General features: G+C 49.4%; 1 protein-coding gene and 1 long non-coding RNA gene across 3 annotated transcripts in view; one reads left to right on the top strand and one right to left on the bottom strand.

The window, feature by feature from the left end:
- Positions 1-304: 304 nt before the first annotated feature.
- Positions 305-17,935, bottom strand: part of SLC4A3 (solute carrier family 4 member 3) — a 28,494-nt gene continuing 10,863 nt past the window's right edge. The window contains exons 7-23 of the mRNA XM_015868914.2: positions 15,130-15,281; positions 14,295-14,475; positions 13,479-13,614; positions 13,127-13,301; positions 12,600-12,696; positions 10,688-10,872; positions 8,512-8,725; positions 7,962-8,183; positions 7,428-7,576; positions 6,719-6,913; positions 6,064-6,270; positions 5,414-5,503; positions 3,682-3,848; positions 3,031-3,284; positions 2,624-2,793; positions 2,308-2,481; positions 305-1,746 (exon numbers count right to left, since the gene is read on the bottom strand). Coding sequence (XP_015724400.1) covers positions 1,669-1,746; positions 2,308-2,481; positions 2,624-2,793; positions 3,031-3,284; positions 3,682-3,848; positions 5,414-5,503; positions 6,064-6,270; positions 6,719-6,913; positions 7,428-7,576; positions 7,962-8,183; positions 8,512-8,725; positions 10,688-10,872; positions 12,600-12,696; positions 13,127-13,301; positions 13,479-13,614; positions 14,295-14,475; positions 15,130-15,281 — 2,846 coding nt within the window. The 3' untranslated portion in view covers positions 305-1,668. The remainder of the gene's footprint in view (positions 1,747-2,307; positions 2,482-2,623; positions 2,794-3,030; positions 3,285-3,681; positions 3,849-5,413; positions 5,504-6,063; positions 6,271-6,718; positions 6,914-7,427; positions 7,577-7,961; positions 8,184-8,511; positions 8,726-10,687; positions 10,873-12,599; positions 12,697-13,126; positions 13,302-13,478; positions 13,615-14,294; positions 14,476-15,129; positions 15,282-17,935) is intronic.
- On the top strand, positions 8,810-17,383 carry LOC107316907. 2 transcript variants are annotated; one of them, XR_004307861.1, is made up of 3 exons: positions 8,810-9,218; positions 12,977-13,103; positions 15,382-17,383. It is a non-coding gene; the product is annotated as an uncharacterized LOC107316907 (long non-coding RNA). The 2 variants fall into 2 exon arrangements; XR_001556638.2 differs by lacking the exon at positions 8,810-9,218 and adding an exon at positions 9,226-9,362.

Genomic DNA, 17,935 nt, shown 5'->3' with positions numbered 1-17,935 from the left:
GGGTCCCCAGCCCAGCCAGCTCAGCCTCCTGCAGCTACTAACAGTGGTGACAGAGCCCACAGCTGTGCTGGTAGCAGATGATGATGGGACAGCCCTCATTCCCAATGGACTTGTTCCCTCAGCAGCTGCTGCTGTGGGCAAGCAGCAGGTTTGGATCAAGGAATTTTAACCAATGTACCCCCAATTAACACACCCTTATTTCCTGACCCTGCTTCCTGCTCTCCAGCCCTGCTGGGTGCCCACCCACCCCACCAGCTCTGCCCGCTACATCTCCCCCATTCATACAGGGGGCAGGGAGCCAGACGTGGTTCCTGTGAAGTTTATTGGTGTAGCTGTTTCCACTACAGTCAGAGGAGTCACAATGCACAGCGACAACAGCCTCCTACACTACACAGGGAGGACAGGACGCACACGGCCACAGACACACAGACACCCTGCGTGGGCACGGTGGTGGGGCTGGAGCCTGCTGCTGGGGGGGCTTTGCTCTCTGCAGGTGTTTGTGCAGCCTCTTGGGGAGGTGTGGGACTCACCTGCTCCCACAGGAGCCAAGCTTATAAATGGGAACCAGGGCAGCAACTTGTCCCAGATCTGATGGCTGATCAATGTTGGAGCATGCATCCCAGCCTCCTCCACAAGGCCACTTTGGATCCTACCATCAGGGCACTACATCAGAGCTGTGGCCACCTGCTCTGAATGGAGGCTGCTGGTCCAGGAGATCTTAGGACACATCCCTGCTAGGCCCAAGGAGGCCAGGGCTAAGTGCTGGGCACATTGAACGCTGCTTTTTCCCAGCTGGAATGGACATGAACTGTCACTCCAGCACGGGAGGAGAAATGGGGCCAAGGGGTTCTGTGACTTCAATGCAGGGCTGCAATGAGCCAGAACCAGTGATCACTGCACAGGGAAAGAGGGAGGACCCACAGGACTATTTCAAGCTCCAACACTGCATCTCTTGTATAGCTCTGAAATTTGGTTTGTGTTCAAGGACAGGGAAATGGAGATCAGGACCCTTGTCCTTTGTGGAGGTGTAGAATGGCAGTTAGGCTGCAAGAACACAGAGAGCAGGAGCAAGGCATCTGTTAGCTGAGCACAGAGGCTGGTGTCCTCACCCAACCTGTGAGGAGCCCACTGTCTGTACACAGGCAGTATTGGGCTTGTTCCTGTGACTGCCCAATAATGCATCACGGTGCGACACCCAAGCTTCATGAAAATGGACTGGGACACAGTGGTACCAGCTGGCATGACTCCCCTTCACCACCCAGAGATTGAATACAGGCTGCCTCCAGCAGGGACCAGACAGACCCCTGACCCACGGGAACACTGGACCCACACAGCCTTGGGATGTGACAGGCACCTCTCAGCTCACCAGGTCCGAGAGGAGAGAGACAAGCAGCCTCTGCTGAGTGAGTGATAGGGCTGCCTCCTGTGGAGCTATGGAACAGCCATTTGTTGGTCCAGACAAGATTGCTTGACTTGTGGCAAGTCTGGACGCCTACCTGTGTGACATGGTGTAGGGAGCCTCCTTTGGCAGGGGGGTTGGACTCGATGATCTCTAGAGGTCCCTTCCAACCCCTACCATTCTGTGATTCTGTGATTCTCCTGCTGGTCCTTGAGGGGATGAGCAAGTGTGAGCAGCCTGTTCCAAGTGCAGGGAGGGCAGGCTCCAGTTCACACAGGCATGTGCAGCTCATTGTACTCGTCCCGGCCATCCTCATCAAAGTTCGGTTCTGCATCCTCTGAGTCCAACTAGGGAGAGACAAAGAGCAGGTTCTGAAGGCCACAGCAGCCCACTGTGCTAACAGCGTGCAGCAAGCTATACAGTGTGGCTGCACCAGCTCCAGGAAGAGCAAAGCTCTTGTTCCTTCCCTCCCAGCAGGCCCTGTTTTTATTGCCCCCCATGCCCACCCATGCTTCCCCAACCCAACACACTCTTATTCTAACAGCTCATGAGCACTGGGGCATTGGTTCAGCACAGCAGCTCCTCCCGCCAGCAGCACCCAGGCACACCATGCTTCTGGCTGCAGCTCCAGACTGCTCTCCAACAGGAGCTCAGGAGGCAACACCTGAGGAGCTGCCAGCACCTGTGTGGCAGGACTCTCTGTCTCCTTCTAGGCTGCCCATCCATCCCATATTCTATTTTCAGTGCTACAAACTCACAGGAAGCCACCAGCCATCTCAGATCACCAGATACAGCAGAGAAAGGCAAGGCTTTGGTGGCCATGGATCTCCGAGCCTTTTGAACTGCCCTATCTTTTCAACCTCACAACAGCGCTTTGAGCTAGACTGTAAGGACAGCTGTCTGCTTACGGCTTTGAGCTCCCTGTCATGGAAGAAGCGGGGCAGCACAAAGCGTCGCAATGGCACTGTCATGATCAGAACGAAGGGAAAGGCCAGAGATGCCACCGTAGATTTCACCACCCAGAGCAGCACAATGCAGGCCAGTTGAATGCAGGTGAAGAGATTCATCCTCCACGTCTTTACCTAGGGAGGTAAATCCAGTCTGAGAACACATCCTCCCACATGGATCACCAAGGGGTCATCAAAGCTGGCATCACCAAGAAGGCACCATCCTCCCTCGCCTGCCTCTTCCTCCCCTGCCCTCTTGCAGTTTGCCTTCACTCACCTTAACAACATAGATGTGGTCGGGGTGATGCTTGGATGGCATGAAGATCAGGAGCAATCGCTCATAGAGCTGGATGCCCGTGAGAGACGTGACGCCCATGTAGAGGAAGATCCCGAAGAGCACAGCCAGCGGGATCTGCCGCAGCATGCTCCCCATGACGATGGACAGCCCTGCAGAAACAGAGCTTAGAGCACAGCTTATCCCATGCCAGCCTCTCTGCCCCCAGCCCCCTCCCACCTCCTGGGGAGCAAAAGTTCAAGAGGGCACTGGCTGGAGAAAGACCAATGTTGGCAGAGCTGCAGTGAGGGAATGTGGGAGCAGTCCCTGCAAGTAGGGTAGGTACACCAGCACGATGAGAGCTGAGTGGGCAGCCCTGACCCTCCCACTTCACACAAACAAACACTTACCGACAAGGGCAGCAATAAGCACTCCTGTCACACGCTGCTCCTTCACCTCCTCAATTTTGGGCTTCTCTCCTGGTGCGATGGCCTTGCTCATGACCGTCAGAGCATTGACATGGGTGACGGAGCGCACCGTAGCGGCCGCGAGCCAGGGCAGCCCGAAGAGAGCACAAAGCCCCCCCATAGTGCCAATGAGCAGCAGGTCCAGGTGGAAGCCAGAGCCTTTCAACAGCTTCCTCTCCTTCTTGCTCACAATCAGCCTGAGGAAAAAGAGCCTGTGTCAGCCAGGCACAACTGCATCACATGAAGCGTCAGGGCCCATGGACAGCACTAAAGCTGGGGACAACGTTTACTCTCTGAACAGGGCACACATGGGGACAAGGACATGGCCAGGCATAGGAATGGCAGAAGCCAACCTCAAGTTAGAGGTTTCCTCCTGTGCTTGGCTGAGGCAGATCTCTACTACATCATATCCCAGGGGCAGCTGAGAGATGATAGGAGAACCCAAGAAGGTACAGCCTGAAACAGGCAGGACCCTGCCTTGGCTATCCCACTGGGATGCTGGGTGCGTTTCTATGCCAGTGGCACCAGTGGCCAACCCAGCCCTTGCCTGCCCAAAGGTTAGCGACGGTGCGTGTTGGCAGGGGAAGTACTCACGTAGTGATCTGTGTCTCCATGAAGATAAGAATGAAGACCAGAAGGGCAGGGATGGCAGAGGCAAACATCATCCACAATGGAAAGGTCCCACTGCTGCCCATGGGGTGAATGAACCAGCCACGTTTGTGAGGAGATGTGACCGACAGGCCAGATGGGACATTCAGCTTCTGATGGTGTAGCCGCAAAACCATACAGTTATTCATCAATACATACATGCCCACTAGCCTTGATCCTCCTGGCCACTCTGGTCTGAACACCTCTAGTGATGGGACACCCCCCTGACTCAAGTTTTCTCATGGGTTATCCACTTCAGTGTAAAAATTCCCATGTCCCCTATTTCTAACAGCTGCCTGTCTCATTTCCTCTTTCAGCTTCTGGAATTCACTTGGGTTTTGTCCAAGAGACCAGTATCTGTCTTCTCTCAGGAACCTCACCCGCACGTCAGGGCATGCAGATCATGTTTAAAATACTCCTTGACCTCTGCTTGGATAAACCAAGCATCTTGGACTAGCAACTCCCCTCTGGGGTGGTTTTCCAAACACTAAGCCTTTTCTGAGACATTTTTCAGTATTATTTTTGCAGCGAGGGCCCCGGAACTGGCCACATTCTCTGGAAATGACCTCACTCTTAGTATGTCCAGAGGGCATATCAACTTTGTGCTCCCATTAGAGACCACACAGACTCCCATCTATCTGTGGGCCCAACCCTGTGTTCAGTAGCACTTAAACTCTTGTCTCTGTAAAGCTCTACAGCAGCTCTTGCTATCTGTCTGCATGAATGCTGCAGCTAGAGTTTATGATTTGCATTTATGTTAATCAGCATAAGCATGAATAATATTTCTGGAATGCCTGTACTTGAGCTAAGCTGTGTAACTAAGTACTGTTTTCTCAGGAAGCTTTATACATATGCTGAGTTAATACTGAAATGATAATGCTTTTGATATTAACTGTAGAAGCATAGAGGGGTATGAAAAAGATGTAACAAAGCATATGATTTTACTGTTGTCTGATAAAACCAGATTTTACATTGAGATTTAAATGACTAAGAATACACTTGGAATCCATGAAGCCTTGGGCTGCCTTTATAAAACCTTGCATGGCAAACAGGAACTGCCTTTCACCTTCTCCCTAATGGTAGCTGTAATAAATACCAAGACAAAAAAAATTTAACAGTGCATCTACTGAAAAAGAGGGGGGGAAATCTGTGGGATGGGTATGTTTGATAACACTTAAGTTCATGCATAAGATGGGAAAGATATCATTGTGTTTGAGAAGAAATGATCAAAATATTTAGTAGTCTATAGACAAGGAGGGCATACACATCTAAGTACTAAACACGTGACTGAGTACACTGCTGAAACTATTCTATAGCACTCTTTTCAGTGTGAATAAACTGGCTCTGTCTTGATGATCAAATACAAGGTTTCAGAGTTACAAACAGGGAATTAACTGTTCTGGTTCTCTCTGTTCTCTAAAACCTCCTCTACTAACAGCAGGAGTATCAGAGGGGTTCTGGAGCACTCCAGCCCCTATAGCTCTGGTTTCCATCTTAAGACAGACCCTCAGAGCCTCCCTTCAGTGTGGGAGTAAGGTTGAGATTTCTGTTTGCTCTGCACTGTTATGACTAATGAGGCAGGAAATGTAAATCCCCAGTTGCACAAGAGCAGGACACGGTATGGCACAGATCGCTGCCTGTGCAGGAGGAAAGGCTCCAGGGCAGCACTGGTACCTACCTGTGTGTACGTGTCTGTGATGGTGTAATCCACCAGCACCATGACTAGGATGGAGATGGGGATCCCAAAGTCTCCAATGATCCGCCGAGCCTGTGGAACAAACACGCTCGCTGTCAAAGAGCACATGCTGGCTCCTCACACCCACCACAACAAGGGCTACAGTCCTCCAGCCACTCCTATGCGATCAGCCAATTGCTCCAACTGGCCTACTTTGTTGGTGCTCCAGGTATCACACAGATGCCTTGCATGTACAGAAATGTCAAAGAGGAACAAACTGTAAGCTCGTCCTCTTTTATTCTGGCTTATCAGATGTGCATCCAGCCAAAGGAGCTTTCCCAAGGCCCGGGGGGCTTTTCAGGAAAGCTCACTGGAGCAGGACAGTGCAGATGCTATGATTAATAGCCAGCTCTCAGCCACAGCCTACAACAGATTACCATCCTGTCTGCATGGCATTTAAGCAATTGTTTGTGTTTCTTTGGGTGACGGTACCAGCATTACATGGAGCAAAGCAGTTGTGATTATATAGGGCTGGATAAGGCATGAAGGGGACAGAGTTCAAACTTCAACAAGGAACAAAGGGCTGCAACAAGAAGCACTGTTTGTTTGACACATCCCTCCATCCTCATCATCTGGCCCCACAAACTTCTTACCTTTCCTCCTAAGAAACGGCTGTTCTTGAACTTGCGCATAAAGAAGGCAATGAAGAAGGTGCCAAGCATGAGGATGAGGGAGAGGAGAGCAGTATTGGGCTGCATCCTGATTCCCAGTGACATGGCATCTGCAGAGAGCATGCTGGCGTTCAGGCCGCTCTGCACATCTGGTGGGTAAAACTTCAGCAGAGGATGTTCTGCAAACACCTGGGCAGGCGAGAGAAGTAGCAGGCACAGTCATTGCAAGGAGGGACAGAGGGTACTGTCATTATTGGGGGCAAGGGGATGTGGAGGGCATCCTGCTCTGCAGAAAGGGAAGGGTAGTCAGATGGTGGATGCAGACAATCTCAGCATCTGTCACCTCGCCTCACAACCTATCCAGCTGGAAAGGACTGGGGAGAGAAAAGTGGCCTCTCTTTAATGCCTCCTGCAGGAAGAGAGGGGGAGGCAGATGTTAGGGATCACCCCGCCAGCCTCTGATGGCACAGGGGCCAGCTGTGCTGGGCTGTGGGAGGCCAGCAGAGAGCTGCTCTGCACAACACCTAGGGAAACTATGGCTGTGACGGCCCCGTCCTGCTGCCTCTTGTATGCTGAAAGAGCAGGTTCCTGGGGGCCCCAGGAAATGTGGCAGCCCATCTTCCAGGGGAAGGTTCACCTTGTACAGCTTGTAGAAGGTCTCGTAGATGAAGATGAGGGAGATGAGGAAGGCAAAGATCTCCTGGGTAAAGGGAGAGATGTAGCGCACCAAGAAGCTTCCTTCAGCTGCCACAATAATGAAGATGAATACGATGAGCCACAAACCAATCCACACTCTACCTGTCAGGTACTCAATGCCTTGTGTCTGGCAGAACTGAAATGGAAAGGATAACAAATTACTCATATCTCCTCAGGTTTTCTCCCTTGTCATCTCCCCATTAACACCACAGACTCTCCTGGAAAAAAAGGCAATCTTCTTTCCACAGGCATCCAGCACAGAGACAGCAAATTCAGGGCTGGAGTCATAGGTAAAGTATTCCAGAGCAGTATTTTAGGATACAGCTACATGTGCTTATTATGTCAGGAAGGATGACATGAAGGGCTGGGGGACAAAGCTTCCCTTGCACTCAGCAGATAAGGAGTGCTGTTACCGCTGTCACAGTTCAACAGTGTCAGCCCATGGGAAATGGCAATGGGAGACAGAAGTCCTAGTGGTTTGACCTACAGAGGGTCAGCACAAACAGAACCAGCCCTGGCTGAGCTGAGAACAGCCTGGCAGGACCCACAGTATCCAAATAACACAGTCCCTGTGGAAACCTAGGAAATGCCCTTTCCAGCGCATCAGCAGAGCGAATGGGTGCCACGAATGGATGCTGCTTCACAAGTACCTTGTAAAAAGCTTCTTCGAACACCAGCAGAGGCCCTGAGAAGCCAATGACCAGAAGTGGCTGGGCTCCAAGCAGGGAGAACAGAATCCCTAAAACTGAGGTGGAGATTATCAGCTCGGAGACCCCCATGAGACCCTCAGTTTTCTCTCCTGGGAAAGAGAACAACATCTAAGTGTTACATTCTGGACACAGGCACTATCACTGCAGTCTGTAGACACAGCTCCACACGGAGGAGGCAGGTCTGTCCCACGAGTCAGACATTCCCTGCACTGGGCAGGGAGCATAGATGGAGTCCGGGGAACTCCAGGGAGATGGCTCCCAGGGCCCATCCCCAGCCCTGGGCTCTGCTTGGAAAGGAGCAGTGGGCTGAGGCTAGAGAGGCCAAGCAGCAGGGAGAGGACAAGGCAGTGACCACAGTGCAGCACCTCCACTCTCTTTAAGTAAGCGACACCAAAGCCCACCCCTGCACAGCATCCCACAGACACAGCCAGTGTTCCAGCGTGCAAAGAGCAGACCAGAAAGCAGGCCCATTACCTAGGAGTCCCCCGAAGGTGATGGCAGGAGAGAGAGCAGCAAAGTAGATGAAGAGAACGGCTGCGAGACACTGGCTGTGCAAGGCGTCTCTGATGTCACTGAGGTATTTGGGGTACCTGCGCTTTATGTCCCGAACCAGACCTCCAAAAAATATTCCAGTCCGCTTCAAAGGGTCGTCCTCAGCTTCCTCCTCTTCTTCCTCAGCCTTCACTTCACACAGCTCTGGAGGTGCATGGAGGGCAGGGCTTGAGCAAAAGAATTCTGGGCCACCCTTGGGCTGCCCTTCTCCATATCCCATGGAGATGTTCCTCCTGCCATGCTAATCTGGCCTCCCAGAACTGCATACCCCACAGCCTCTGGGTGTCCCCAGCTGCTTACAGCCTCTGTCCTGCCTCCATTATACCCCTGCCTTTTTACCCCCCCACCACCACTGCCCACTGCTGGAGCCAGGCCCTGCTCACCCCTCTGCCAGGCTCTGTGAGGGGAGGGCCCACTGGGGCACGCAAGGCACTAGGAACAAACTCTTTTGCCCAAATGTGAGTGGAGAGACCTTTGGCTTCCTGGACATCTCCTTCCTTCATGGGTTTCTGCTCCCTCTCCTTCCTCTTCCTCAGCAGCATCTTCTGGAAGGTGGCAATGGATTTGAGCAAGTCTTTCCCCTCCACCTCAGATGGAGGAATGACAATACTGCAGTCCAAGAACTCATTGATTGCATTGAGGAGATCTTGACGGTCATCAGCCATGTATGCAGCCTCATGGAAATGCTGGGAGGAACAGAGAAAAAGGAGAGAGAAGGCTCAGACCAAGCCTGTGCTCAGCCATCTACATTCTAGAACCATCACTTACTATGACCCTTCAGTAACAGCCCACTCCTTCCACTCACTGCTTGTATCACTACCACTACTCCATGACCCACTCTCCTGAATCTTTCCTTCCTGCCCTTCTACTCAATACCTCACCTAATGCCATACCTCTCCTTCCTTCCTGGCCTATCCTTCCCAATGACTTTGCTTTTCTCCCTCAGTCCCACTGCTCTAGCCCAAAACTGTGCTCCTACAGCAACTCTGCTGGCTACGCATCCCACGAGACCATGCAGCTCCCCCCAGTGAAACCTCTCCATAAACAAATTCAGCCCTATACTTCCCAGCTATCCTGGTGCCTATATAGAAAATACGTCTGTATGGAAACTGTTGAGTCACAGCCTGAACCACTGATTGAGCACCTGGAGAAAAGACCTAGTCAGCACTGGATGTACAGGTGAAGATAATTCACTTGTGTGAGTAGAAGGGGTGGAGCATGGCTTAGACCTCATTTAAAGGCTGACAGCCACCAAGGAAGGATCTCTTGCTGGAGGTCCCTCCTTTGTGGAGTCTTTCTGTGAGCCTAGATCTTCAGAGACAGGTGAGCATCCTTCTTTTTGTAACACCTTATTGTTGTGCTGATTTCACTGCTGTTACAGTAGTAGAGGAAGAGAAAACAGGTATCTACAGCAGAAGATAAGCTGTACAGGTGAAACTAGGCAGAAAGTTTTGGAGATGCTCCTAGCAACAAGGGCAAGATGACAAGAGAAGGGTTCTATGGGGATCATGAGGGGAGAGCCCTACTGAAAATGGTAAGGGAGGTGGCTGGTAAACAGGTGGAAGTGTTGCATTACTTCTTGAAAGGGCTAGAAGATGATGAACAAGTGAGCAGCCTGTGAAGCAGGTAGGGATAGTTAAGGTCTCTGCAGCACACAGACTCCCTGGAGCCACAACTTCAAGCTGTAAATGATACTGTCCTCTCTTCCTGGCGCCAGTCACCGTGTAACCTTGCAACAGACAGCCTCAGCTGCTGCTGCTGACTCCCCTAATCCAGTGAGAGCAACAGAGGCTCAGATGAGCACGATCAGCCCACAAATGCAGCACTGGAGCTGAAATACGGCAGCTCATCTCTTCTAACTCAGAACAGCCTCAACTGAGCTCTGTGCAGCTCCTAGGAAGAGATTGTTCAGCTCTTGTTGCCTACAATCCACTTGCTCTGAGTGGACTTTTTAATAGTCCTGAAGAGAGAGCTAGGCTTGTTACTCAGTTATAGTTTCATGGCATTAGCCATGAAGACCCTGTGAACTTTTGATTTTCCTGTCTTGGATGTATTCAACAGATGTTCAGATTATCTCTTCTTTACCTTTAATTCCTTACCAAAATAATGAATTTCACTTTCCTGCCATCTAGCCAGATGGGGAACTTCTAGCATTATATGTGCCTGGAAGAAAAACTATTCCTCATCTCTCCTCCTGCACTGATGTGCTTCTACATTGCAGCCATAGGACTTGGCTAGAAGGCATAACTCTTGATGAACAGTCCCCAGGCACTGCTAGGTGGTTTTGCCAGTGTGTCCTTAGCCAGGCACACTCAATGTTCTTAGTCACAGGCATCACTCAACCTCCTCACCTCTGTCTGTGAAATGTGAACTGAACACAACTCTTCTAATCTTGGGTGGTACTTTACTCCTGCTTTTACATACCAACCCGTCCCCTTACCTCCAATTCTGTTCCAGACAAACGTCTGTCCAGCTTATTCCTCTGCAATGGAGCACCCTACCTTGGTCTTGCTAAGCTGCCCTTAAAAATTCTAGCTGTTTAGGCTCATCTTTCCCACCTGGGCCTTTGCACAGCCTTGTCTCAACACTCTTGTCCCAGGATGGATTTCTAAGGAACTATACTTCATCGCTGTTAGTCAGCTCCTCACCTTGTCAGACATGAGGGTGGAGATTGACCGACCAATTTCATGGTAGTCCATATTGGCCTGGCTCGGTCCCAGCAGCACAAAGATGAATCTGACAGGAATTGGGACCTCCAAGACAGACTCCAGGAAGACGGCCTCATTTAGTCGGACAAAGGCCATAGTTGGCTGCTCCAGGAACTGCACACAACCTACCAGGAGGCAATGTTTTGAGCAGAGTTAATCACTGAGGTGAGCTGTAGTGGGCTGCCTTTGTGGAAATGGCAATTCAGGAGGTTCCCTTAGTCTTGCAGTACCAAGCTGGTCTCTAGACTACTGACAAAGACTCAGGCTTCGTGCTGAGGTCTGCTCAAAGTCTCCCTGGTCACTGATCACTCCCCAGTTTACTTTCTCAATCTCTTACACACAAGCTCTACTTACACAATAAGGAGCTGATTTTTAAATCAGAAGGTGGTTTACTACTAAGCCAATGCCTTATGGAAGAAAGTCTCCTACATGTTGGCAGTTACTTTTATCAAAGAAGTTCCTAATCTCATCAAAGAATGAAATCAGGTTTACTCAACATGACCTATTTCCCATAAACCCCAATGCTTAGCAATAATTACATTCTTATCCATTAGCTCTTTATTAATTGAATGCCACATTAGTTCTGCCATTATTTTGGCTGGGAAGGATGTCAGGTTGAACAGCCTATACATGCTGGACTGCTGTATGTCCTTTCTTGAGCATTGACATAATTAGTTTTCTTCTGGTTTTCTCATATGTTCCCTGTGTTCTTAAACCTTTTTCAGATGAAAATAAGCCAGTTCTCCAAAGACTCATAGGTATGAATTACACAGTTTGTTTTATGATGTCTGTATCTCATGAATGTTTGGCAGCCTTCACAGCTCCTAACAGATTGGGAAACACTCCCGCATCCTCCAGCATACCAGCTGCTTCCTTCCCATGCTGAACACAAATGTTTGAGAACTTCTATTTCTCTGACATTATTACTGAACTTTCTGCCATCTGTGTCCAGCAATGAGCTATATGCTCTGCCAGACTGGCAAATCTGTGTGATCTGAATGGCCACGGGGATCCCAAGATACAGAAATGCTCAGTATTTAGACATCTGAATACTCAAAGTGCATTTATGAAACTAATCTGGCTTCATCGTAGTTAAGCTTGATTGAGCTGCCAAGACTCTTTGCCCAAGTTTTCTCTCTGCTAGACAGGCAATGACATTTACTTTGCTTGTAGCACAGTTGTTTGCTTAGAAGTCAATGCCAGCAATGTGCTGAAGAGGACTGTTTTTGTGGTCAGAAGATACTAAAACCACTGATGCTCAGCCTGCCTGCCTGTGGCTCTCATTTGTAAAGAGAAATATGTCCTGGTACTGATATAGCTGATCCCAGAGGCTTTGCTGGTTCCTGGGCTCTTATTCTTAAAACTCAGAGCTCTTTGGCACGTGCAACCAAAACTAGCCAGGAGCAGGACCTGGCAAGGTGTGTTCCCAAGCTGGGAAGAGGACAACACTATGCCTTACAGCAGTGCTGGCAATCAGTGCATTGGGCACTTAACTACTTCTGAACTTCAAAATGGGATGTCTTGGTGACTGTGGTTAAACGTTCACCTCTAAGCTAGGCACCAGTTCCCAACATTACCTATGGTCAGTACTTCTAAATCTCCAAAAACAAAAAAAAACAAACCAACAGCCCAACAATCCTATCCAGTTATGCTTCACATTTATTACAGACAAATAAGATGTGAGTTGTCACCATACGAGAATGTTCAAAGCGCCCTCTCAAATTAAGCTTTGGAAATGCACACTAGACGTCCAAATATCTCTCAGGAGAGAGATTACCCACAGCTGGGCCCAGACCAGGATCTAAATTGGTCTTTTTTGGTGTTGGGGTAGTCTGTATATGCTGTCTCTTACCCACAAGGACCACGGTGGCTTCTGCATCTTCAGGAATTTTCTCCATCAACTTCAGGTATTTACGGTGCCCCTCAGAGTTATGGACGTGCACATTTTTCTGCCAGGAAAGAGTAAAAGTAAGAAGCTTGTCCTTGTGCCTTTGTTTCCATACACAGCCTTGCTCTCTGACTGCATGTCAGCATCTGGGCTTGTCTTGGACCACACCAGATGGTCTGGCTCCCTGCTTCACTAGAAAGGCAGCCTTACAGTGAAAGATCATGCTGCAGATTCCAGGGCTATTGCTGCCATTGCACACTCCAGCAGACACTCACATAAAGCATGAGGCTAAAACTAGGTCCCAGAACTGTAATGCAATGACCTGATTTCTAATGTTCCAGGTGATCCAGGCAATCTCAGCCTTTGTGAGGATGAGCCTGCCTGTGAAGGGGCCCAGGTGTGGACATCAAGCATTGCTGTGTGCTGCCACAGGCCAAGGAGTGACCCTGAGGAGTGGAAAAAGGAAAGGTAACCCCCCGCATCACCCTTACCTCTTTGCACTCAGTCTCATGTGCCTTGGGATCAGCCATCTCAATTCGCTCCTCACCCATCAGGGGCACACAGGTGTCTGTGGTGTGGTTATGGTGGTGGTTCCCCACGATAGAATTCATGCTGGAGCTGGAGTGGTTCCTTGGAAAGAATCCCTCCTTCTCATCATTTGGGTGGCTAGGGGAGGGAAAGGTAGCCTCAGTATACTGCTCTAGACAGTCTCCTTGCCCTCTCCCACCATTCAGTCACCTTTATCTCACCACAGCAGTGATCTGATCACCTAGGGTATAGCCAAGTCCCTTGTTGCCTAGGGCTTGCAGAGTTCCGAGCTTCCCTCAGCTGTGTCTCACTCACCTGTGCTTCAGCAGCAGGGCACGCATCACATTGGCACGGTCTTCTGCTCTAATCTGGTCAGAGATTATCATGGTCTCCACCATGAGGTGAGCAATGCCAGGCAGTGTGGTCTGCTCCAGGTCAAGAAGAACAGCACCTGTCAGGAGGAGAGGAAGAGCCCTGCTTCTAGTGTGCAGCACTCCCTGCTGCACATATTCTCTGGGAACACAGATGTCCTGCAACAGCCCCATAAGCACCAGGCCCTCCTCCCAGTGCAGGCACCGCTCAGCAATTCTTAACTTAAACGCTCTCAGCTGAGAACTGCCACAAGTCCAGGTATCTCATGCCCTCTACGTAAACCTTTGTCGCAGAGAAACCGTAAGATGCTGTGCAGGCAGTCTGAGAGCTGAAGAAATACTTGGTATCCAATCACCTGTGGGATGTGAGCACTCCAGGCTCTCACCCTGAGGGGGTCCAGTGAGAAAGCATCTCCCCCCCTCAGTGAGAAGATACTGAAGACACCCAACCCCAAATGCATGAGTAGCTCTAGCACTTTCTGCTCATGGGTCCAAGACCTGCTGGAACAGCTGGGTGCTGCAGCGCCATGTGCCTGAAGGCAGCAAAGCAGAGCAAGGAGCCACGTCAGACATCCTTGAGCTGTTACAATACCCTGGAAAACATGCTGTGTACTCCCCACATCCAGCAAGAAGCCTGAACAGAGACACCATTGGCATGTCTTCAGTGAGCAGCCAAACAGCAACAGGAGTCGTTCAGCAAAACTTGTCCCAGGGTAATATACAAATCCTGGCCAGCAGCACAAAGCAATTTCTGACTTACCGTGGGCAATTGTCTTCCTGAGCTCCAGCAGGCTGCGGAAGGACAGTGAAGCCACGTGGGGTTTCCCCCACCTGGCTGTATCCTCCTCCACATCCTCCTCAAACTTGATCCAGCGAGCTGTTTCCTTCCAGTGCATCTCCTGGTTCTTATCCACCACCAGCTCGTTCAGCTCCACAAACACCTGTGTGAATCACAGTGAGGATGTGAGAATTCCCCTGATGGGTACGGTTCTATAAGCAATACGTGGAAAGCCTCAGGTCTATTCACAATGTGCTACCTGTAAAGCAATGCTTGGGCAAACTTGCCCTAGCTAACAGTGTTTTAGTGAACAGAAACAGCTAAGTATGGCAGGAGCCTTCACCACCACATGGAGCAGCAGAAAGCTACAAGTGAGGCAATGCAGGCAGAGGAAACAGAGTGAATCAAAGCTGGGCACTTCTCTACCAGACTAACAACTTTATCCTCTGCCTACTTCCCAGCTACGATAAGAAGTTTCTCCCCAGATTTCCTATGCTAATGTTCTGTCATGGTTTGGCCTTCATACCTTCTCACCAGAAGGTGGTGATGTCACTGTGCTGCCAGTTTCCCAAACAGCACTACAATTTCTGTGGCTTTTTTTTATGTCTTTCCCAGAGTTGAAGCACTGCAATTCCAGAGAAACCTCAGCTTTTGTTGGAAGTGTGTTCTCAGCTTTCATTGACAATGGATAAGAGATTGAAATGTCCCTACTGAGGCTACGTAAAATATTAATATTGAAACTACACTTCTTAAAACATCTGTTTCTCAACCTGATTTATGGCTTCTGAACAAGTGCAGGAGGACCGTACACAGATACCTCATGGGGTTTTCTATCCAACTTCTTCTTCTTCTTCTTTTTCTTAACTGATGGGGTTGATGCTAATTTTTTGCTTGTCCTGGTGATCTGGCTCCTAGATGGTTTCTTCATCAGATGCCTCCTTACACCAGGGTTGTCTTCAAAGCGGTGGCCTGAACACAGAGGAAGGGAGAAAAAAGACCACCAGTGTGTCTAGTGGAAATGCGCTGTCTGGAATGGGAACACATCCAAACCCACCTCTTTTTTCTCTAGATTATACTGGCAAAGCCCTGGCAGTTGGAGAACTCACCATCATCCTCTGGGCCCTTGGAGATCCTTCCTGCCTCACCTGCCTACTTCCACCTGGTCCTGATGTCTGAGAGTTAATTCCTTTACAATGTTTCCTCCCAGGTTGTGCGTATAGTGGAGCATCACTGCAAAATCTCTTAGGTTTTATTCACAGTAACTGAGTAAGTAGTGCATGAACCTTCTCCATATTGCCACGACAAAAAGCAACCTGAAACCCTGTCAGTATGACACAGAAATGCATCTTCCTCAGCATGGTTCCAGGATAAGTGGGCTGTCCCAGGTAGATCACAGAGTCAGTGGTCTTACTCAGCTTTGGTCCAAGCAGGCTCGCTGATCTCCTTGGAAGGCAACACCAAAGTCTTCTGGGGTGAAACTCATGTCTCTGTGTATCTTTCTGCAGTTGGCTTCAAGACTTGCAGCTCTTTGGGCATGAAAAGCAGTGAAAAGCACTGGGCTTGAAGGCTTTGTGCTCTCCCTGATGCTCACTGCAGGAAAATATCTGTGCATCTCTGGCAAGGAAAGTAACAGCCCAACATCAGGCCAGAGATACCATGGCCTTGCTTCTTGGAAATCTGGGTTGCTAAATTAAATATAACATGAATCAATACTGAGCCTCAGGGGATTTTCACCCACTGGCTGCCACGCTGATGAAAGTCCTGCTGTTAGCTGGACTCCTCCCTGCTCTACTTACTGCACTGCAATGTCAATAGGAGCCAATCTCTGCCCACTGATGCATGTGTTTCTAACTTCCTCAGACTTGTGGATGGATTTATTTCTTTCATGCCCCACAGCTGCTTGCCCCAAATGAACATCAAGCTCAAGCCAGCACCTGAAGCCAGTGTCCTTCCTCAGCACCAGATCTCAGACCAAGATCCAAGGGTAATGTGCCTAGAGAACAGATCTTCTCTCCTTGCCTGAAGCCAAGCTCCCCAGCACAGCATGAGATGGTGACAGCATCTGAGGATGCAGCATGATTCCTATGGCAGCTCCAAGACAACAAATTGGTGCATTACTCTCCCACAGAGTATCTCCTACAGTCTTTTCCAAACAATGTTCTTGCCACTGTTGGTTTTCCTAAGTCAATTTTCCTCCACCTTAAGTCTGAAGATGACAAACATTACTTTACACTGATTAAGGTCTTCCTCCAGAGTACCTGTCCTATTCAGTCCAATGCAGCAGGAAAATGCCTCCAACTCATGCATTAGCTCCTGTTTCCTCTATTTATTACCCTTTATCCACCAGCAGAAAGTTCATACAGAGGCATCAGAATAGCCGTACTGGTACTAGAAAGCAATTTGTTAGCTCGGCATCACAGGGATGGTGCACTCTTCCTATTTGCCCCAGTGTAAAGCTATAGCATTACCTCTAGGAAGAAGACAATCTCTATTTCTTGGGATATTTAGACTAAACAAAATGGTAGGCAGCATATAAAAAGTCAGGGCCCTATGCTGGCTTCTGGAAAAAGCTATTGCCCCTCAATTTCTTTCCCAGCTCTAGCTGGAGTGGGATAGTATGTGTGCGAGTAAATGTGAATGTGTATGTATATATATATATATATAGGCATACATTTGGAATACGTACTATAACCATGCACCTAAGTGTGTGCAGAATGCAGCAGAGCATGTGTAATTGGGAAGGTGAAGACAAAAAAAGAACTACAGCCATGCAGACACACACAAGTATTTGAGAGTGAGATCAGGTTATGCCTGTTGTTTATACAGTGCATTCGTGAAGAGGAGGGAAGGTATGAGAGAAGCTGAAGAAACGCAGGCTTTCTGTGCTCATCCCTGCTGACACCCAGCTATCCCTGCATGGTGCTCCCCATGCTCTGATCATTAAAAGAAATCTAAAGAGACACACTCAGGTCCAACAAGGACTCTGCTCTGCAGAAAAGCTATTACATCCCTCCTGGATCCGAGCTGATCCTGGAAAAGGAACACGCAGCAAGTAGCTGAGTAAGTGACCCTGGCTGGACGTGAGCTGGCTCTGCACAGACCTGATGCTGTTGTCTCTGCCATCTCTGTCTGCTGCATCTCTGCGGGATTAATCCACAGTGTGGATTTATTGTGCAGAAATAATTAAGAGTTGACTGTACAGTACATCCTATTTCAAGCACCTGCAGTATTAGCTGTAGCGATCAATGAATCTGTTAACTGCCAGCAAGCCAAATGTCCCCACTGTATAAGTGGTGCATATCGCACACTGTCCCTTCCACGCTCCCAAGAGCAGCCATCCTTTCCTAGGTGAGCCTGCAGCTATTGCTCACACTCTCAATGCACAAATTGCTCAGCCTGGGAGAGCTGACGGGGTCAATTAGCTCCAGGTTGTGGTTTCAACTTTGCTCCTATTAAGTTGTCTAAGAATTTAGTAACAAGTATCAGACCCAACCAAAAGCAAATCCCCACTTGCTGGTCTCTGTACAAGCATATAGGCAGACATTCATTCCCCAGAGGCTGCAAGGCTTATGGACTAGTTGAGACAGAAATGATGTTGCTGGGACTGAGAGGAATCAGCAGTT

Source organism: Coturnix japonica, chromosome 7, assembly GCF_001577835.2.
Source record: "Coturnix japonica isolate 7356 chromosome 7, Coturnix japonica 2.1, whole genome shotgun sequence".
Lineage (NCBI taxonomy): Eukaryota > Metazoa > Chordata > Aves > Galliformes > Phasianidae > Coturnix > Coturnix japonica.
Note: the sequence above shows the minus strand (reverse complement) of the source record. Positions and strands in the feature narration are given on the sequence as shown.